Raw genomic sequence first — 22,953 nt, 5'->3', positions numbered from 1 at the left:
AGAGAGACAAGGAAATGAAGCTATGAAAGAGTCAGTTAACCACCTGCTGTGAAACCATCAGTGTTATCTACAGCTTATACTAAACCTCTGTATGTTTAGTTAAGTGTACGATACTTGCATTGCCTTGGTCGTCGAACAAGTGTCCAAATGCAGTCTCTGAAAGTCTTGGTTTGGAGCAGTGGTGGGTTTTGGAATTGCAATCACGTTTCTCCGGGTCTGAAGAGTGATGAATTCCAAAGATGTTCTGACTCAATGGTGACTGGGAGTGTCTTCCCATGTGAAAGTGAAGAAGAACCAAGAGCTGAGAGGGACTCAGCTGAAGTCCTGTGATCCTTGGGGAATGAAAAGACAAGGCCGCAAGGCCTGGCGCGTGCTTAGGAAAGTCCTGAAGAGTTCTAGCTCATCTTCTTAGGTTCTAAAAGAACCACTGACTGACTGAGGCGAGTCATGAAGATGAATTCCAGGGTTAAGTCAAACTGTCTGGCTCTTTGTGGTCGAGAGCCACAGCTCTGTATGTTGGGCCTGTCGGGCCCGCCGGGCACGCCCTGTGCCGGCTCCGGCTCCCCGTGGGTTCCTCCACACGGGCAGCAATCAGAAGATGTTACACACGAGTGAAGAGAGTGAAGAAGGAGGAAGAACTAGGGAGGCGGTCAACCGTTTGCCTTTAAGCTCTCTGGAGGCTGCGCCTCCAGGAGGTCCGCAAACCAATGGTAACTTTCGCCTTTGAAGGGAAAGTTTACGACTCTTTGTCTGTGAGCATGGTATTTTGCATATGTAATTCGATTGGGTGTTGATGCAAAAACTACTAAGGTTTCTTAAAACACTAACATGTTGCAAAGGTATCAACATCTAATTTACACCATCTTTTAGATCATTAAAATACGAACTCAAAGAGTCCAAGCATGACATAGGTGGGTTACACTACTAGTCATCTACCAAAATACATGCATAAAACAGTAGAAAGACAAATACAAATACAACAGACAAAATTAGAATACAATGCAGTAATACTGTACACAATGACCTGGGCTATGTGTGATAGGAAGGTCAAAGAAAGGTTTGTCTGTGAATGAGTAGGAAAGAGTCCATTTCTATAGGCGTTGTGTCTTTCCTATAGAGAAATGTAGCATGGGCAGATGTACATTCCTTGAAAGCAATAAAACCTGTGGTATCAGATCGTTGCCGTGGCAACTAAGCCCTTTTGGGGTGTTCGTTGCTTTGGGGGAGTTTGTCTCCAGAGCTCCAGCATGTAGCTGGCCTGTTGTGTTTAAAGACTATTTGTTAAATGTAACAATTAATGTATGTCTGATTGGTCCAGACGCTACACCACGGAGTTTGTGTTCACCATTTGTCTTAATAAAACATTTGTGTTCACCTGCATTTGCTTCCACCTCGTTCATTCCGTCACACTCTGGTCTCCTTTCTACGACGGCGTTTTAGTGCCACCTTAAAAAAAAAATCTAAGATTATGAGATTAAACTCGTAATATTTCGAGAATACACTCGAAACTACGAGAATAAACTCGAAAGCTTACGAGAATAAAGTCGAAATGTTACGAGAATAAAGTCGAAATATTACGAGAATAAAGTTGAAATATTACTAGAATAAAGTCGAAATGTGACGAGAATAAAGTCGAAATCTTATGAGAATAAAGTCGAAATATTTCGAGAATAAACTCGTAGTAATACGAGATTAAAATCGTAGTATTTTGAGAAATAAAGTCAAAATTACGAAAATAAAGTCGTATTTTTACGTGAATGTATTGCATGCTTCCATCCACAACACAAACCGACTGAAGCTGTCAATGCAACCATTAATTGCAATGCCGTACGGCTTGAGTTTATCATATGAATATGCCACAATGCGTTGGGACCCCGGCTGAAGTACTGAGCGTGCCGGTGTTCAACTCCTTCAGGATCGATTGCTTTATTTGATCATCATCCTCATAAGCCGTTTTCCACTGTCGTGCAGAACGGTTCTTAGAACGCTGTCCGTCTCCGTTGGCGTGCACATCCCCTCAGCATTTGTTGGTAACCTTATACCTGTCATCGCCTTCTGTTTATTTTTTGCGTTGTTTATAGTTGTGTCCTTTTTTTTGCAAAGGGAAAAACAGAAATATCTGATCATCGTCCATATCTCTGTTTATATTACAATTGCGTTACCAAGGCAACAACTAACGCATTTTTATTTACATTCCAAAGAGTTCCGTTATCACCACCACAGTGGAAAATGAAACCGTATCCGTGCTGACTGGCCCGGAACGGAACGGTTAAGCGAACAGAACGGTTCGGCCCGATAGTGGAAAAGCGGCGATATGTTGTTTCTTGAGAAACAACATATCCTCTTCGAATAGCACGCAGATGTAACCACCGATATCCGTGGAGTCGACCACTGGTCGCCATTTCAGACTGCACAAAAGAGGCAATTTCCTCAATGTCTGTCTGATTTTTTCTTCTGAATAAATAAAGTTTCCTACATAACCGCTGCAGTGTCTGTTTACTAATTATAAGTCCGTGCTGATGCGCCAAAAGACAAAAAATTTCCTTATTGCTAAATCCTAACCCCATGTACTGCCAGACCTTAAGCGTTAGCTTTAGCCGTTACGCTTTTTCAGCTAATGGTTGCAGGCTTGCCTTCTAGTGGCTTTGTGTAATATTTCAAAATAAAAGTGTGTTACGAGGCTCAGTGAACATTTGTCCAAATTTATACTTAACACAACTGAACTTGCTGGACTCTGACAGATTTGACAAATACATTTTAAAAACAGCAAAATGTGTCGCTAGGTGCTTTCTGAAAGTAGTTTGGATAGTCTGAAAAGTTGATAAATCTAGCAACAAAATTGGCAATTTGTCAACACTGGACCAGGATTGTGAAATACTGAACTAAGACATCATGCTGTGACGTATATCTGTTTTCTATTGGTCAGGTCTTCACTTGATTTTCACCAAACTTGAACTTTAAAACTCAGGTATCATCTTTTAAAATTGAGGAGGAAAAATAATAATAATAATAAAAATAAATAAATGAAAATTTTAAAAGATTAACAATTTTGCTGTTATGTCTTGCACTGAAACAAAATCATAATAAATCTCAATTAGTTACATTTTCACAGTTTCATTTAGAGGATTTCATTTCTAAACCTGTGTTTTTTCCCTTTACAGAAATTTAAAGAGGAGGATGTGGTTTATGCAGGTGTTACTATTAGAAGATAATCAATCTTCAGACTGTTTGACCAGATCCAGCTCAGTGATCATTTCACTTGGAACCTCCTGTGACACCCTGTAGTTCCTGAATCTAATGCCCTATTCGGACGGTAATTGTTTCTAATGGGGACACAAGTTATTTTCACTATGTGATTTTATTGCCATCTGAATCTAGAATGTCTGTGTTTATCTCTCACCCGCACATAAAATCCCCAGCTGATTTACATACTGTTTGTACTGGACAAATATCATGTGGTAATTTAATTGTGATCTGAATCTCTATATCTATAAAGAACAATTCATAACTGCTCCACCACAGCAAGTGGGAGCAGAAAGAGAAGAAAAGCACATAAATATTCAAACTGTATATAAAGACGTATTATGGCAGCAGCAGGCATGCAATACAATTTAAAAATTTGTATTATATGCAGTAATATACATGACTATATTGTGTATAAATATATACAACTATAGCACATCTATTTTTCTATTTTTTAAACAGGAGATTTAAATAATCAAATAATTAATAGAATTATTTATTATAAAATATGTTTGAAATAATAAGAACAAAGGTTACATAACTATATATATATATAACTGCATATAACTATATATATATATATATATATATATATATATATAAATACTGGCCAATATAATAAAATTCAAAAGTTTGGGGTCAGTAAGACTTGTAATAGTCTTTAAAGAAGATTCTTATGCTCATCAAGGCTGCATTTATTTGATTAAAAATATAGAAAAACTGTAATATTGCAAAATGTTTTTACAATATAAAATAATGTTTTTTATTTTAACATACTTTAAAATAGAATTTATTCCTGTGATGAAAAGCTGAATTTTTTGCCAAATATTTTTTGGAACCTGTAATTTTTTCAGGATTCTTTCATGAATAACAAGTTTAAAAAGTACAGTGTTTATTCAAAATCTAAATATTTTATAACAATGTAAATCATTTATTATTAACTTTTAATAAACTTTTAATTATTAACCTAATATATCCTTGGTGAATAAAAGTATTAATTTCTTAAAAAAAAAAAAAAAAAAAAGAAACAATAAAAATGTACTGACCCCAAACTTTTGAATGGTAGTATATATATATATATATATATATATATACACATACATACACTACCGTTCCAAAGTGTAACCCTTATTAAAAAAAAAAAAAAAAAAAAAAAAAAACTTTGGCCAGGGCTTAACATTAACAAGAATAATAATAGTAATAAATCTAATAAATGTTTTGTCAATACAAGAGAAGCTTTAAGGTCTTTCTGCCAAAAACATAAAGCAAAGAAAAGCTGAAAAGCAAAGAACTTAAGAAAAATATTAGTACTGCAGTTTACACTGTTGTTCTGTAAAAGTGTCCTTTTTTTCCACTACTTTTAGATGCCCCTGGCAGTTTGAACCTCTAGCAGCTCAGTTTGTAAGTCAAGAATAAGACCTGCTATGGTCTAAAATATTTTCTTTTGTACAAAGATGTGGTTTGATCTGTTGGTTAGACAAATAGAGTCTGCATGAGAATGTGTCTATTACTGCACATCTATGGTCATTGTCAGTGTGTGACACTGATGTGTCAGTAGCATGTGGTTTAAGAGTGTTTTTTTCATTCTACACATACGACATTCACAGTTTGACTTCTGCTTTACATGGAACAGCTTTAACACAAAATCACCATGGTGCTGTTTGTCTAAAAAAGAAAAAAAAAAAGACATCACATTAAACAGTAACTTACTGTAAACTATGAAAAGATGATATACGTTCATATCAAAAGTAAACTACCATCTACTGTCTAAACTACTGCAATGTTTTTTCACTGTACAATGTAATTAAAAACTGCCCTTTTCAACAACTTCAATGCCATTTGTCTCCAATGCAGCTCATACAGCATTTTGTCTTTGTGTAGCATGACATTTGAGTCATAATGCCATGTGACATTTATTTATAAGTCCTCAGACACAAACCTATTTTAAGATTTTTAAATATGTAACAATACAATACTATAAATGAATGACTGTCAAAGTTGTCACGGCCGGCTCTTAACCGTGACAAATAAAGGAGTCAATGAGAACAAAAACAGTTTGAAGAAATATTTATTAACGAAAAATGAACTTTACAAAACAAAAAAAAAATGAGAAAGCACAAATAAAGAACAATTAACATGACACAAACATAATAAAGTCAACTTTTTAACATAAAATACAGGCCTGCCAAACACAAATTCAAAAGTAATGTTTAACCCAAAAGAACAACAAAATGAAAAGATAAACAGAAGGGGGCCAAAAAAAAAAAAAAAAAAAAAACAAAAAAAAAAAAAAAAAAGGACCAATTTATAGTTCTTGGCAGGTGTTCAAAATTACTCCCAAAAACTCACCCCACAGTTGGCTAAAGTGAAACGGGCCCAGGGGCATGTCACAAAGTACAAAGGTGCTTCATGCTCATAATGAAGTAGTTACAACATGTAACAGGAAGGGATAACTGCTAATGTTAACCAGACAAACCTTTACCCTTTGGTATTTGATTTAGGACATGTATCAGACTCTCCAGGAGGGCCACTGTCCTGAAAAGGGTATCTCCAGCTAGTGCCAAAGCACCTGCCTGAAAGCTTCTAGTAGGGGAGCGCGGGGAACAAACTAACACGGGGTAACACACGTGGTTTAAGTATTTCCACGCATGCTGGCAAAACCAAATTTACGGTATTTACTAGTTGCCATAGCAACACTGTATAGAGAAAAAAGTGTGCCAAAATTCAAAAGCCTTTTGAAGATAATCGCTGAATATTTACTTTACCATAGTAAAAGTACATTGCTGGCTGAAGTAATTTTTTCATCTCAGTTTTTACCATTCATTTAAAATAAGACAAATCTGCTACTATTTTAATCTCCAATCTGTTATTTATTAGTTTAGATTCATTAATCGCTGGATGTTAGGATCCTCGCATCTGCGCGATTCGCTTTGTGTATGTGCATGTGCTTGTGTGTATGTGTGTGTACAGGTACCCTATTGGCGTAGCGATGGATCACGTGGTTGGTGAACTTGGAGTCAGCTGATAAAAGGGCGGCGTTTTCGAAACATGGCGAGCTCATTTTTAAGCTTGTGCGTCGTGGCGTGTGGAGCTCCGGATTCCAGCGCTACAACCGATCACTGATTGTTTTCTTTTGATTTGTTTAGTTTAATGTCCGCATTCTGTTAACTTATATTGTATAAGATCTATTCTGTGGTTCGAGTTACAAACCGAACCCTAGTTTGTTTTGGAGGACATTTGTTTAGTTTGCTTGAGTTTTTGGAGCGTAGGGGTGACCTGCCCTTTTATTTTTTAATTGTTTTTGCGATGTGTTTTCGTTTAGGGAGTAAGGGAAATTATTTGTAATTTTATTTTCTTTATTTACAGGTTATTTATATGACTTTATTTTCTATTGGATTTTGTTTGTTATTTTGGCCTTGGTTCACCCTGAAACCATTGCTCCATTTCTTTATATAAATATATTTTCTTATCTATTTTCATTAATAAATGATTTAACTTTATGGTTTTGTGTTTTGGTGATCTGTTGTATCTGGAATCCCGTCACTTACATGCGCACGCGCATCCAACCCCTAGACAACGGGTCGTAACACTGGATCTAGTATAGATGACACTAACAGGTTTTAAAATCCAGTCACGCTGATGGGTAAAGTTGTAATACTGCGTTACAATCTGCCCCGCTAAACTATGGTATTCTATGACATTAGCGATGTAATTTACACTGTTTACTTATATGGATTTTAATGAGAAACTACAAGAAACAGGTGAATAAAGACTGACAATCAATGTTTAATGCTCAGAAATTGTTATTAAAAAAAAAAGTAAAGCCTTTTGGTTTGTTTATGTGTCTTGTGTTCTGTGAGAACTGTGTTCGGAGGGAGGGGAGTGTTTTTTTGAATGTGTTTCTTCATTTGCACACATTGTTTTAAACTACACAGTATAGCTGCGTATCACAATCAGGGCCGTCCCAATCACGGTTGCAATGTGTTCAATATTTTTTTTATTTATTTATTTTTTTTAAACATAACTTTATTTGAAAGAGACAATTTTATTCTATTGACAACATATTTTAGTCTGTCTTGCATATTTTTTTTTTCATTAGTTCAGATAACATTTTAAGTTGTCTTATGGGCATGTTACAACGTGCCCCTCATGTTACAATGTACCCCACCTATGGGGCATGTTGTCACATTTTGCTTCCTTTCTTTTGAGGTAAATGGCAAAAAATGTACACATTGTAATTATAAAAAAATAAATAAATAAATAAAAAAGTGACATATTTGTACTAGACAATTGTGAAATTAACCCCGTGTGGGTTTACACAAACTGAGAAATTCAAAAATGTTAGGTTGTGCCCAAGGCTCCCCTACACTTTAAAATCCAACAGTTTATCTTAGATATAATTAGTTATCTTTACTTAGTTGTTATACTTACTAGGTTTCATTAAGTTACAGCTACTTTCAAGGCAAATAAAACAATTTACTTGCTGTTTTGAGTGACACTTACTTAAAATATTCAAGTAACCACAAAGGAACCAATAACATTAATACACCAGTGAGAGGCAGTGGTGCACTAAAATGTTGCTGGTGTGCAACATAACAACAGAAGATGAACCAAAAAAAAAAAAAAAAAAAAAAAAAAAAGGTGGGGCAGTTCTTAGCCTTAGACTTTTTACTCATTTCCTCCACTTTGAAAGAAATATTTTTCTAGTTGCATTCAGTGATTTCCCAAAGTCATCTTGAAATTAAATTATTTTAGTTTAACAATACTGTTAAATTGTCAAAACAACTGAAAAAATTGAGATATCATCACATAAGCTGACTTTATAAATTGATGTTAATTTTCCTAAAATATATATATATTTTGTTTGATCTCACCATTATAGTGGTTAGTGATCCCTTTGGTTATGCACTTGGAGCTTCATTAAAATATTTATAATTATTTTTCTATCAGTGCATTAATACATCATGAAATCACAGTTGTTTGATTTCAAATAAATAGTAAATAGATTGCTTTAAAAATGTGATCTAACTTTTAATGAAATAGTTAGCTAGTGCACTTTTCATATTGATTAAAGATCTTTTACGATTACAGATTTCAACATTCAGTGCACTAACCACAACAATGGTAACAATTCAGTAATTTAACAATAGCCATTTTTTGCTCTTTTAGTTGTGCTACTACTGACATTAAACAACAAATAAAAAACAACAACAACAGTAAAACAATGTAACTGCATAATTTATTCATGTCCCATTTATTCATGGGAGGTGAAAATGATCAAACAGTGACATTAAGGGCATACATAGGGATAACCACAAAAACAGTCCACAGGGGTGTGACAATAAGTAAGGAATACTTTTAATGTATTAGTAGATAAGAATTAAATTAAATCTTTGGTAATTAAATCAAAAGATCAAAAGAACAGTTACAAATCAAGGTCACACAACAGTGAAAATCATCAGAATTCACATTCACATCTGTCCAGAAACATAGATGGGCACATGCACTTCAGTTAATACAATATATATATATGGGTTCAAAATCAGCACAATCATATAGTATAATATATAGTATAACAAAAACAAAGCAATTTAAAAAACTCAAATGAAATATAAAAACTAAAAAAAGTACCAAAAAATCCCTGCAATACAAGTGCTCGATTCACACAGTGTCAGTCAGTGGCAATATACAGTTTTCAAATTAGACACAAACTCACTTTCTAGCATCTTTTAGAAGTAAAAAGGGAGTCACAGAGAGACATGACATTAAGAATAAACATGCGTACCCAGAATAATCTATACATACACCAACTCAAAATATTTTTATAAGCAAGTAATTGAGAGTGGAGAAGCAAGTATGAAATCTGAGATTCTGATTAGATATCTATTAGATGGTCAAATAACGATGAGTTAGTCTGTAGATCAGTGTGAACTTCCTTCACATGAAGAGCAATATGATTTTGAGTAATTTTAGATGATATATTCTTTGCATTCTGAAGCTGCGTGACTTCACTCATCAAAGGCATGTATGTCTCCCCTTGGTCACAGCAACTGTTTGCAGCACAATCTGGGGAAATAAAAGCTGAAATTAAAAGTTAAGTTTCCTAAAATACATATATAAAAAATTAGGGGTGTAACCATACATGTATTCGTACTGAACCGTCACAGTAAGGGCATCTCGGTTCGGTGCATGAGGCCTTACAACGAATACAGGCAATTCACCCTCAATCCAGAAGGGGGCACCAACAGTAATGCAAGTCTGTTTTATAACCACCAGCAGAAGAAATGCCAATGACAAGAGTTGTGTATTTGAAAACAAAGCCCACTAGACAATGACCATGTGCTGATTCTGACCGCGCCTCTCACTGACAAAGGAGTATAATGTTAATTTTAAAGGCCTCATACCATTTTGTAAATTAAAGAAAACAAATAGGATGTCACTTTCTGCCATTTGACTTTCTGTCACAAAAATTAACTGAAACTCAAATATATGCTACGTTATGTGTCACACTGTCAGGTTGTACTTGCGTTGCCTTTGTGTTAAGGGGTTTCCTTTGATGACGTCGTTGCAGAAAGGGGTTCCCCAAGGTTGCTGATTGGTTGGAAGTCCGTGGTCGTTGGAAGTGATGTCTTGGGCGTTGGCTGGATGATGGAGTCATGTAGGCTGGTTGAAGTTTTGAGGCAGGCACGAAGTCTGAGACACGGCTTAGCGGAAAAACTTAACTTAGAACACGAAACTCTCAACGGAAAGAAAAGATTAAAGTAAAAGAAAGAAATGTGATGATCTCCTCATGTTTTCGTTTAGAGGAGTGGCTGGCGTGCAAGCCAGGAAGCGCTCAAAGAACGCAAAAAGCAGCGGCAAGAATTATGGCAAAAAGCATGGCTAAAAGAGATGGCACGAAGCACAAACTAAAAGCACAAGCTAAGAGCCTGACTAAAAGCAATGGTTAAACCAATAGCTAAAAGCAAAACTTGATGGTGTCCTGTGGTTTTAAACTCAGCTTTGGACACATCCCAAAATGGTGTCTTGACCAATTAGATGTTGTCTTAACTCAGGATATTGCTATGTTTCTCCTCCCAAAACATAAATCAGCATGTTATCTTATCAGTCACATGGTCAGAATTTTCCCGCTCTTGCAGAGTATAATTTGGCCATGATTCCTATAACATGAATACAACGCATTTGACAATGAATTGATTGGTGGAAACGTTCAAAGCATGAATTTTCAAACTCATACATACCAAACATGAATATAAAGCCTTAAGCTATTCAATAGTTATTAAAAGGACATACACAAGGAGTGATTAGAACATAATAGACAAATGTGTGGGTAACATACATAGTAGGGAGTTATGCAATGGTCTGATGTTCATTCATAAGTCCTTTTAAGCATCGTTTTGGTGCATATTTAGGTAAAAGGGACAGTCTCTGCCATTCTGTGAACTAAGGGCATGTTCCAAGGAACAAAGGAATTTAGCACCACCCAACAAAGTTTCCTCATGTGATGGTCCTGATGAGCTGCATCTTTGACCATTAATCTTGGGTTTCTCGCCCCAATATTGACAATCTCCTTCCTGAATTGGGATTATCAGTAATTGTGTTCTTTTGTTTTAATGTTGCAAGTTGTTCAAAGCTGTAAAAGTTGGTTGGTTAGGCTTACTTCAGGCTGGCTGGCGCCAGGGTTTCCTGGACAGATTTATGATGTGGTCCTGGCCCCCTTTGTGGTATTTGGCTCTTTGGTTTCAACCAAATGTTCTGATCGAATCTTCCATTTGTCTGATTCGCTCTGATACCCTACAGCATCCTGCTTCTGCTTGTTAAATCATTAGTCATATTCTGCCATTTTACCACCGTCTATAATATTTGAGCACAATCAGTGTTGGGAAGGTTACTTTGGAAATGTAATAGGTTATAGATTACAAGTTACTTTATTTAAAATGTAATAAGTAGTGTAACATTTCAATTACTTTATTAAAGTAATGTAACATTACTTTAAATTACTTTTTGATTACTTTTCTAAATTTCTAATATTTTCAACTGTTAATCATTTTGAAACATTTAAACCAGGCAGAGTTACAGTACACTCATTACTCATCACACTGATTACTGTCAGACTACAGGGGTAGGTTGTAACACATACTGGGGTAAGTTGTAACAGGTAGACAAAATGCACAAAAACTAAGGGTACTACAAGTGATATGCCACAACAACAGTTTTATTGTAAATGAATGACTGCAACAATACAATATATGTGAATATTGGAAGTGTATGTGCATATTGTGTGTGTTTGTGCATGCACATGTGCGTTTGTGTGTGCATGTCTGTACGTGCACATTCGTGTGTGTGTGTGTGAGTGAGAGCCAATTAATAAACATATTTACCCCCATTCCACAGAATGAACAAATGAAATGCATTCTTTATCTGTCACAATGGTGACAAGAGCAAACAAATAAAATGCATTCTTACTGTAAGTCACAATGGTGACAACAACTAACAAATTAAATGCATTTTAAGTCACAATGGTGACAAGAACAAACAAATGAAAAAACTAAACATATTGACTCTGTTAATCAGAGTCACAATGCTGACAAATGAAATTGGTCAGGCATGGAGTGCATGCCTGGTGGGCCCAAAAGCTACATAAAACACACTTGACCCACACTTCCTTGGGTCTTGAATTTCTAAATGGTTCCATGCAGATGACACAGAAATCTTCCTCTTCTGAAGAGGAGTTATCAGCCAACACCCTTTTTTTGGCAGGTTTCACGATTTGTTTTTCTCACCCATTTTCTAGGCATTCTGTAGAATTAATAAAATCACAATGTGAACAAAATGTTCTAAGTTGTATATAAGGGGATGGTTGTAACACTTTCAAAACACGTGTTTCAACCTACCCTGCCACTGTCACCCATTGTTTAGCTAGCTGTATTAGCATGGTGCTTTGAAATTAGCAGGAGGTTGATACACCATTCTTTACTAGAGAAACTACAGTTTGACCTGATATAACTCATACAACATCATCTACAACGGTACTAAACAAAATATTATCTTGTTTTTTTTTTTACTTTCTTACCTCAGAATTCAATTTTCTGTTGTAGCTTCTGGAGAGATTGCAAGACTGACTGGAAAATCTCCACGTGTGATTGTTAAGGAAACCTGAGGAAATTGAAAATGTCACATGACCCCTATCTTATCCCTGATTCCTGGAATTGGTAGTGTTACAACTCTCCCTGTGTTTCAACTATACCCGGTCTCCCCTACATCTTTATTTTGCAATAACAACTGGCTGGATGTACATTATCTCACTTATTACACAGCTGCTTGATAGATTATTTAGATGTTTTGTGTTAAAATAATTAGACACAAAACACTGATCTGAGTTGAAATATTTGAATGCAAAGCTTCCATGAAGAAATCAGTTGCTAGAAAATGGCAAGTTCAAACTAGACATTTTAAGGATACAGTGCAGTCATACCAGTTTTTTTACACAACATTTCACCACATAAATAATTAAGTATTAGTACTAGTTTGTTAGTTCTTATAATCCATTACAATGTACAAAATAAATAAATAAATAAATAAATAAAAATAAAATGGCAGCAGCTGCTTTTCTATGAAACAATAGAGCAAGTCCACGATACCAGGATGACAGAATTAAGAAATTGTACACATAATATTGAATTAAGCTTAAATAATTTATTAGCTAACCAAACGCAATGCTTCCACCAAGAAAAATGATCAAGCACAGAGCACTGACTTAAGTTGCCCCGAAATAATCTGAGCTGTGTAATAATTTAATTTAAAGCACAGCCACCACAAATTCAGACTGTTTTTTTTTTTTTTTTTTTTTTACTTATATTTTTGAGCTTTTTATGCCTTTTATTGTGATAGGACAGTAGAGAGATGACAGGATCGGCAAAGGACCTTGAGACAGGAATTAAACTCGGGTCACCGTGAGCGCAGTTGTGCTATATGTCATACCAAGATAGTAACATAAATAACATCATAACAATAGTTTAATAGCTATGATACTGGGTTTGAAATCAAATGTTAGCATAGTTATGACAGAAAACACTAGCATCTAACAATGCCTTGGAAAAAAAAAAAAATCTAAAAAAATAAAGTTTATGCATAAACCCAAATAAGAAATAAATCAGTTATTGAATAAGCATGTGTCCTATTCTGTGTCCTAAACTCCTGAAACATTGGTGTCTCATTTTAGAGCAGTCAATGCAATTTAAAAGAAGTCATTTAAATCTGTAAGTGGGGGTGTGAAAAAATTCAGATGTAATCCCCTTTGTAATCACTGGCATTTTTCAAAAGTAACTGTAATTTAATTACATATTTTTTCTCAGTAACTGTAACTAATTACAATTACATTTATTTTGTAATTAAATTACGTAATTCCGTTACATGTAACTAGTTACTCCCCAACACTGAGCACAATAAATCTGCAACACATTAAAGCTCATTATTTTTCTCATGCTGGATCAGCTGTATAATAATTATACACTTGTCTTTTTGTCTTGTAGTAAAACACACCAGCTACAGGTGCAGCTATAAGTACCAGCAGTACAGGAACAACTATTCCTGCTATAACACCTGGAGACAGACCTGAATCTGAAACAACTGAAAACAGACAGTCATTAGTGTAAAGTCCTATCACCAACTTTCATTTGATTAACCATCAGATAAGAAAATATAATAAATTTGAGTCTGATTCTGTTTAAAGTGAGAAGCATTCACTGTAAAAAATCAAAAACACAATTTGTTGTGTCAGCTTAAAATAATTTGTTACCCTGCTGCCTTAAAATTTTAAGTTCAGTCAACTAAAATAAGTTTAGTCAACTTGAAATGTTATTTGTACTAAGTAACATCTGTTAAGTTTGCTAAACTTAACAGATGGGTAAGTAACCCAGCTGTCTTAAAATTGTAAGTTGATTCAACTCAAATATCTAAGTTGTCACTTAGTATAATTTAACATTTTGAGCTGAATAGACTTTTTTGAGTTGACTGAACTTAAAATTTTAAGGCAGACCATGTTACAAATTATTTTAAGTTGACTCAAATTGTTTTTTACAGTGTTGTCTTGATTGTAACTTCAGATTTTCTCATTCACTGTTGATCTGGTTATATACTGTTTTGGCTGGTGTTTGATTTGAACATAGGACTGAATTCAATCAAAACATTATAAGAAGTAAATAATACAGAGTTAAAACATGACAACATTCATAAACATGCCAAGAGTTGTTATAAGCTTTTAGTGACATTGTCATTCATTTTTTCTGTCTGCAGATATGGCTATTGTTGTGTAATTTAATATTTAAATTGTAGATGCACTGAACGGCAAAAATAAAAGGAATTAAGAAGTTTATTACAAATGACAAAAAACATACAACAAGAAAACAAATAGATGGTCAATAACAGAAAGGCAGTCCAACAGCATACAAAACGTAAATTTAATCCAATGCAGCTGAGTAATTATACAGGCAGTGGGTCAAAAGTCATGAAGTCAGTCCAAAACAGCAAACAATCCGACAATTTCATTATCCGTTGTTGTAATACTATCCTGAAATTAAGCAAGACAGCAACAGGTAAATCCAACAGAGTAAAGGTAAAAATGCTTCTGTAAGGCAAATGAAACTGGCAATACTTCACAAAACTGGTGAGCATCATTGTCATGTTTAAATATGCCAAACAGGAAATGTAACAGTAGAAACAGCAGAACTTGTAAAAATGCAGTCTGTGAAAATAAACAGCTTTATACTTGGTGAAGACAAATATCTTCTATTCTGTAACCTGGCGCTCAAAATATTCATTTTTATAAATGGTGGGTGGGGAACAGAGGCAAAACAGGGGGTTGCGATCTTTAAACTAGGTAATCTAGAGCAGGTATTAATCATTGTGGAAATGAAGGACAGACAGTGAAATGCACTGGAGGATCTGGACTGACTGGAGCAGTAGCAGACAGTGAAGCACGGGAGGACCTGGGCCGTGTCTGTGGCAGACAGTGGAACCTTGGAGGACCAGGGCCGTGGAGCTGTGGCATTAAGTTTCACACTGGAGGTCCTGGGCCGTGGAGAAATAGCAGACAGTGGAACCTTGGAGGACCTGGGCCGTGGAGCAATGGCAGACTAGGAAGCCATGGTGAGGCAGGCAGAGCAGGCATAATTTGTAGGCATTTTATTTATTTAGGGAGCCATTACAGGGTATTGCAATATCTCAACATTTTACAACAGATATCCACAGTGGGATGAGTGAATCCATTTTGATGGTTGTTCATGAATGATTTCTTTGACCGTGGCATGACAGGCATAATGGTTTTCATGGGACGAAAACCCCATAGAAGGATCTACAGCTTGCGCTGACACCTCTGGGGGCATGGGCGCAGATGCTTGGGCAGGCGTGGTCTTTAGTCCTAAATGGCCTTCATGGCCGTGACAGGACAGGCAGAAAGTCTGGAACAGAAACAAAAGCAAGACAGCAACAGGTAATCCAACAGAGTAATGGTAAACACTCAGTAAGGCAGATGAAACTGGCAATACTTTGCAAAGTTATGAGCACATGGTCAGTCTTTAAATAGTGCCAAACAGGATGTAGCAGTAGAAGCAGCAGAGGGAGCGTGCAGGCAGTCCTAGGGTGAGAGCTCCCTCTGCTGGCTTGGCGTTACAGATATTCAATTAAATAATAATAAATAAATTAAATAAAATACAAATAATAAAAAAAGACTTCTTGAAGTGCTGTTGTCTGAGAGTGCAAGTCTGAGAGAGCAAGTCTGAAAATGCAAGTGTGTCTGCAGCCAGACCCTTCTCTTTCTGGGTGTGTCACAGTCCCACTTAATCGTCTGACTGAATGAATCATTGGCTGACAAACCGAAAAAATATTATATTAAGACTGAAAATTCACTGTACTGCTGAAAAAAATTAAAGGTCTTTATATTCTATTATGGTGAAAAGCGCAAGTTTGCACATGCGCAGAGCAAAACTTGTGTTTCCACACATGCGCAGTACAAATCGTGTTTCAGGTACGGATCGGGTAGTGACAGGTGGAATGTTCTTTTTGGACCTTATTATAAATCATATCTCCATTTCTTATTGGAACAATCTTTTTGATGGTATTAAGTGGCCGTATGTTTGGTCACTCCCTCAGAAATGTTTCCCAACAAATAAAGTAAAAAAAAAAAAAATAAATATAAAATAATTCACAGATTTTATCCTGTCAAGCAGTTTTTGCAGAAATTCAAAAGTGACATCGATACGTCTTGTTCTTTTTGTGAAATTTCTTCTGAATCTGTAGCTCATTTGTTTTGGGAGTGTCCTTTCGTTCAGTCCTTTTGGAATAATATTAATGCTTTGATTGTCCAAAATGTTTTTTTTTTTTTTTTTTTTCTTCTTATGTTAGACACATTCTTTTTGGGTTTTATGCTAAAGATCAAAATGTATTTAATGCAAGATTTTGTTTAAACCTCCTGTTGTTTATTGTAAAGTTTTATGTCCATAAATGTAAAAATCATCTTCAACATCTTCAAACAAGAACTGAAGTTGTATAAAATATCAACATTTGTTAACAAAAAAGCTATAAAAACTAGTATTTGTACCATGTTTAATATTCTTCCTTAATATACTTGTATTTCGATTTGCCCTCTCTTCTCTCTTCTTCCTTTTTTTATGTTTTTTTTTTTTTTTTTTGGACTTTTTACATTTCTTAAGAGTATTGTCTATCATATTATTATTTCTGTTAACGTTTAATCCATAATTTGTTTATTATTGAAAGACTGTTTGTATCTTTTGTACCTACTGTTTGTTTTGAATGTACTGTACTCTTTGTTGTTCTTCATTGCAATAAAAAAATAAATAAATAAATAAATAAAAAAGACAGGCGGAATGTTTGTCGTCTTCTTCGTTGGATTTTTAACTGCAGCTTGATATTGCACTACTGCCATCGTCTGGAGTAAATCAACTGCTACACAAAGCAACGAGTCAAGTTCAAAGACCTTTATTTCTATATCGCTTTATACAATACACATTGTGCCAGTGCGCCAGAGCAGCTTTACAGTGTTAAACAGGAAAATAGTGTCAATATTGAAAACAAAAATTAAATGTTGGTGTAAAGCAGCTTTAAAAAGAGGACAATAATAAACAGTCAACATTTCAGTTAAAGTCAGCTGGTCGTCTCTCTCTCTCTCTCTCTCTCTCTCTCAGTTTATTGGCGGGTCGCAATACACCAAAAATACATTTACAATAATTGTCCTGACCACAGTAACTTCCATTAAATGTTTCCTGTAATTACAACACAGTGGTCTGGAGGATTCTTGCACCATTTCTCTTTGCAAAACTTTTTTCAGTTCAGCACAATTCTCATATGGGTAACTTCAGAAGGTATATTTTCATTTTATGGTTTATTTATTCCTGTGCTTCATCTGTCAATAAAAAATGTATATGTGAATATGAAGGATTTCCCATACTGATTTTTCATAGTTTACCTGTATTTTGAAATACATATTGCACTATGTTAGGTTTTAGTGTTGATGGAGATGTCTGTAAAATTAATAGAAAATGCTAGTACTTTTCTGTCAGGATATTATCTGATCTATCTTTTTACTTTCAGTTAATTAATGCAGTGGCATGCACCTCTGTGAAAACATGACAGACTGTGGTTTAGAGAGAAAAAAGCGGAATTGGAGTACAGCCAACAGACTAACACAGAAGTAGTTTTCATCTCGGTGATTATAGATGCACTACAGTACTTAATTTTCTGCATTTCTCCTTTTCTAAACTGATGAAGAAAATGATTCACTCGTTTGTTTTTTGCTGTTTGTGCTTTTGGAACCTGACTGGTAAGTTTGAAACGTTTCTATGTTGTACCAAAATCATAAATCAAGCTAGGATTTCACTGTGAGATCTACTCTGGTCTCACATCTGTGAATTAGTTTTCTATTATCTTATTGCATATTAAATTTTATCTTATGTCTTAGCATCAGTTGATCATGTCACAATAAATATAATATCGAGCCGTTCGGTACTACACAGTTCAATACGTGCTTGTGAATCGCGATTTTTCAGTTTTGCATTTAAATAATTGCCTTGTTTTATTTCTCTCGAAATTTGCTGTGTGTGCCTGTGATTTCACGTGCTGAGATGAAGAAATGCTTCCCCGCTTATATTTGAAAAAAGCAACACACGCATCTTCCCTTCTAATGAAATGCAATGATAAGCCTTTCTAAACCTGTTGCCCAACAAAAGAGAACATTATAACTTATTTTTACTTCACAGCATCAGTCGAGTGTTTGAAATAACTTCCTTTTGTGATCTTATATGGTTTCTTATCATAGAATGAGGCAGACAGTTTCTACACTGCATGTACATTATGGCTTACAAACATCAGATAAACCATATATTACCGCAGACGAGTGTTTGTTGTCCTTACATTTCATCATTCAAAACGTTTAACATTATATCTGTTTTTTATTCAGTTGCAGCAATAGCGATGCCTTTATCCATATTAGAGAAGCTGGAACTGAACGTCATTAGTGCTACTTCTTTGACGCATATATATCGAGGGCGCCCTCTGGCGTCCAGTATGAATGAAACCCATTCTATTTTGTGTAAAAATGGGAAAAATAATACCTCTCTCAAAAGAATATTAAGCAGACATATAGTAATCCATTTTTCCAGTGTACAATTGTTTACAGGAGTATTTTGTTGTTAATTAGATGCAAAAAAAAAAAAAAAAAAAAAAAAAAAAAAAAACTCTGATGTTGCAAGCTATCAGAACCAAACCTAACCGTAAATCGTGGTTAAAAACCGAAGTACATATTGAACTGTGGACTAACTGTATTGTTGCATCCATATCATAAAAAAATTAAATCTAGAAAGGTCATACATCTTATTAAAACAAGTTAAACAAAGATTTACTTTATTATTACCATTATAATTATTATTATTTTTATTATTATTATTATTATTATTATTCAAAACAATACAGTATAAGTGGATTTATTGATTTATATCTGTTTGGCCAGGTAATGTACAGAATGTGTGTTTGTGATGAGACTCATTAAACACCCCCTTTTTTTTTTTTTGTTTTTTTTGTTTTGTTTTTGCTATTGAAGTACTCCATTGTAACCACCAATCTGAAAGAAGACCATATAATTTTTATGTGTGAAAGATAAAGTGCACAATACTGACTTAATGTAGCGAGGAGTCAGCGTGATTGGGATCCATGTGCAACTTTATTAGCGTCAAACTCATAAACAGACAGATCAGGGTCAAACGGGAGCAAACTGAGCAACGTAGACAAACCAATAACAGCAACAGAGTCCAGGCAAGAGATCGGGGCAGGCGGTTATCAAACAGAGTAAATCCAAAGAAACGAAGCAGGGGTCACAAAGCAGGCGGCAGGCAGACAGTGTTCCAAGACAAACGGGTAGGCAACGGGAGATCAAACAGGGAAAACGCTCAGAAATGTCAGCAGTAGCACAACAAGACTTTGCGGGGAGATGAGCGTGAGCGTGCTATTTATAGAGCGGGTAATGGCTGCCACCTGTGCTGGTGATCAGCCCCAGGCACAGGGTTGTGGGAAATGGAGTCCAAATTGGAACTAATACTCCAGTGAGGGGTCCCTCTGGTGGTGATCGAAGGGAGCCACAGAGACTGAATTCGTGACAGAGCCCCCTCCCTGCGAGCAGCTCCTGACGCGAGGAAGCACACAACGCCGAGGCCTTCCACGAGGTCTTGGGGCAGGCCGATCAGGATGGGTATTGTGGAAATCACTTAACAGGCTGGGGTCGAGAATGTCCTCAGCATTCACCCATGATCGTTTCTCCGGGCCATACCCCTCCCAGTCTACTAGGTATTGGAGACCTCAGGCCCGGCGATGGGAATCCACGATTTCATGTACCTGGTAGGCCTCCTCGCCGTCAATGATGAGTGGAGGGGTACTCTGGTCACCAGCCTCCTCCTGGTCCTCCACTCCTCTCGGACCACCAGCGGGCTTAAGCAAAGAGACATGGAAAGTGGGTGAGATGCGGTAATTGCGTGGAAGAGCCAATTTAAATGAGACCGGAGTTATCTCTCTAAGAATTTTGAATGGACCCACATACATAATTTCTTACTGCTAAATTCTGAAAAAACAGAGGTGTTAGTTATTGGGCCTAAAACCTCAGCGTGTAATAACCTAAAACACTGTCTAATACTTGATGGCTGTTCTGTCAATTCTTCGTCATCAGTTAGGAACCTAGGTGTGCTATTTGATGGTAATCTTTCCTTTGAAAACCACATCTCTAGTATTTGCAAAACTGCATTTTTCCATCTCAAAAATATATCTAAACTACGACCTATGCTATCAATGTCAAATGCTGAAACATTAATTCATGCGTTTATGACCTCACGGTTAGATTATTGTAATGCTTTATTGGGTGGTTGTTCTGCTCGCTTAATAAACAAACTCCAGCTGGTCCAAAATGCAGCAGCTAGAGTTCTTACTAGAACCAAAAAGTATGATCATATTAGCCCGGTTCTGTCTACACTGCACTGGCTCCCTATTAAACATCGTATAGATTTTAAAATCTTGCTAATTACTTATAAAGCCCTGAATGGTTTAGCTCCCCAGTACCTGAGTGAGCTCTTTTCGCATTATAGTCCCTCACGTCCGCTGCGTTCTCAAAACTCTGGCAATTTGATAATACCGAGAATATCAAAATCAACCGCGGGCGGCAGATCTTTTTCTTATTTAGCGCCCAAACTCTGAAACAATCTACCCTACAATGTTCGGGACGCAGACACACACTGTCAGTTTAAATCTAGATTAAAGACCCATCTCTTTAACCTTGCTTACACATAACAAATCCACATTCTTATAATTCAAATCCGTTAAAGGATTGTTAGGCTGCACTAATTAGGTCAACCGGAACCGGGAACACTTCCCATAACACCCGATGTACTCGGTGAATCGTCAGAAGAATGGCATCTACGCTAATATTAGTCTGTTTCTCTCTTATTCCGAGGTCACATTAACCACCAGATCCAGTCCGTATCCAGATCAGATGGTCACTGCAGTCCCCCGGATCCAGTCCGAACCCAGCCCAGACGGTGGATCAGCACCTAGAGATGACCTCTTCAGCCCTGAATGTCAGCGGAGTCCACATCAACTAGATGAGCCCCAGAGACGGATCCACATTAAAGACCACATCACCTAGACGGCTGTCGGCACAAGACCACGGGAACTTTGGCCAGAGGAGAACTGGCCCCCCCGACTGTGCCTGGTTTCTCCCAAGGTTTTTTTTCTCCATTTGTCACCGATGGAGTTTTGGTTCCTTGCCGCTGTCGCCTCTGGCTTGCTTAGTTGGGGACACTTTCTCTTAACACAATATTGCATTTTATTTTATTGTTTTTGATTAACTACCTTTACCTATAATGTGAGTGTTTAATGTTGCCTTTGGCATTGTTGATGTACTGTTTCCTATTTAATACTGTACAGCCGCCTTGTCACAATTCTGTATTGTTAAAGGCGGTATATAAATAAAGGTGACTTGACTTGACTTGACATACCTGGGACTGAGCTTCTTGCTCGGGAGCCGAAGGCGGAGATCTCGGGTGGACAGCCATACCCACTGACCAGGACGATAGGCAGGATTCGGTCGTCGGTGGCGGTCAGCCTGTTCTCTGGTGCGGCGGACGGCTCTTTGGAGGTGGACGTGCCCTTGATCCCAAGTCTCCTCACTTCGTCGGATCCATGAGTCGATGGCCGGGAGCTCGGAGGGTTCGTCGGACCAGGGGAAGAGTGGTGGTTGGAAACCCAGGATGCATTGGAAGAGAGTGAGGTTAGTAGACGGCTTGCGAAGTGAGTTTTGTGCATATTCTGCCCAGAGAAGGTACTGGCTCCAAACGGATTGGTTCTGTTGACAGTAGGATCTGAGGAACCGGGTGAGTTCTTGGTTCAGTCTTTCTGCCTGGCCGTTAGACTGCCGATGATAACCAGACGTGAGGCTGACATTAATGTTCAACAGCTTACAGAATGATGTCCAGACTCGGGAAGTGAATTGAGGACCACAGTCAGACAGGATATCCACGGGGAGGCCATAAAACCTGAATATCTGGTTGCACAGTGCCTCAGCAGTCTCGAGAGCAGAAGGCAAATTGGGTAGGGGAATGAATCTGCAAGCTTTTGAGAAGCGGTCGATGACTGTGAGGATGGTGGTCTGCCCTGAAGATGGCGGGAGATCTGTGACAAAGTCGATTGCTATGTGAGACCAGGGACGTCGGGGTATCGGAAGTGGCTGGAGGAGGCCGGCAGGGAGTTGGTGAGCGGACTTGGAGGTATTACAAACGGTGCAGTCCTTAACGAAGGTGATGGTGTCTGATTGGAGTGAAGGCCACAGTACCTGTTTGTGAGCAGCTGAGTAGTGGCAGTGATGCCGGGGTGACCTGAACTGAGCGTAGCATGGACCAGTTGGAGGAGACGGGGCCTTAAAGCTTGTGGTACGTAAGTGCGGTTAGGTGGGCATTCGGCCGGCGGAGGATCGGTGAGTTGGGCCTCGCCGATCTCAGTGGTGATGTCCCACTGTACGGGTGCCACGACAATGCTGGGTGAGAGTATGGGTTCGTTGGAGGAGGGGGATGCGCATCCGCTTTGGTGTTCTGGGAGCCTGGACGGTAAGTGACTGTGAAATTGAACCGTGTGAAGAACAGGGCCCACCTGGCCTGCCGATGG

The 22,953-nt window shown here is 37.1% G+C and overlaps 1 protein-coding gene and 1 pseudogene across 1 annotated transcript in view; both read left to right on the top strand.

Annotated features, from left to right (window-relative positions):
• LOC127159430 (uncharacterized) overlaps positions 1-13,899 on the top strand; it is a 42,286-nt pseudogene extending 28,387 nt beyond the window's left edge.
• Positions 13,900-17,286: 3,387 nt separating this feature from the next.
• Positions 17,287-22,953, top strand: part of LOC127159433 (uncharacterized) — a 34,834-nt gene continuing 29,167 nt past the window's right edge. Inside the window, exon 1 of the mRNA XM_051102254.1 lies at positions 17,287-18,079. Within this exon, the coding sequence (XP_050958211.1) occupies positions 18,022-18,079 (58 nt within the window). The 5' untranslated portion in view covers positions 17,287-18,021. The remainder of the gene's footprint in view (positions 18,080-22,953) is intronic.

The sequence above is a fragment of the Labeo rohita genome, unplaced genomic scaffold (genome assembly GCF_022985175.1).
Source record: "Labeo rohita strain BAU-BD-2019 unplaced genomic scaffold, IGBB_LRoh.1.0 scaffold_216, whole genome shotgun sequence".
Lineage (NCBI taxonomy): Eukaryota > Metazoa > Chordata > Actinopteri > Cypriniformes > Cyprinidae > Labeo > Labeo rohita.
This window is presented reverse-complemented; position numbering and strand designations above follow the sequence as displayed.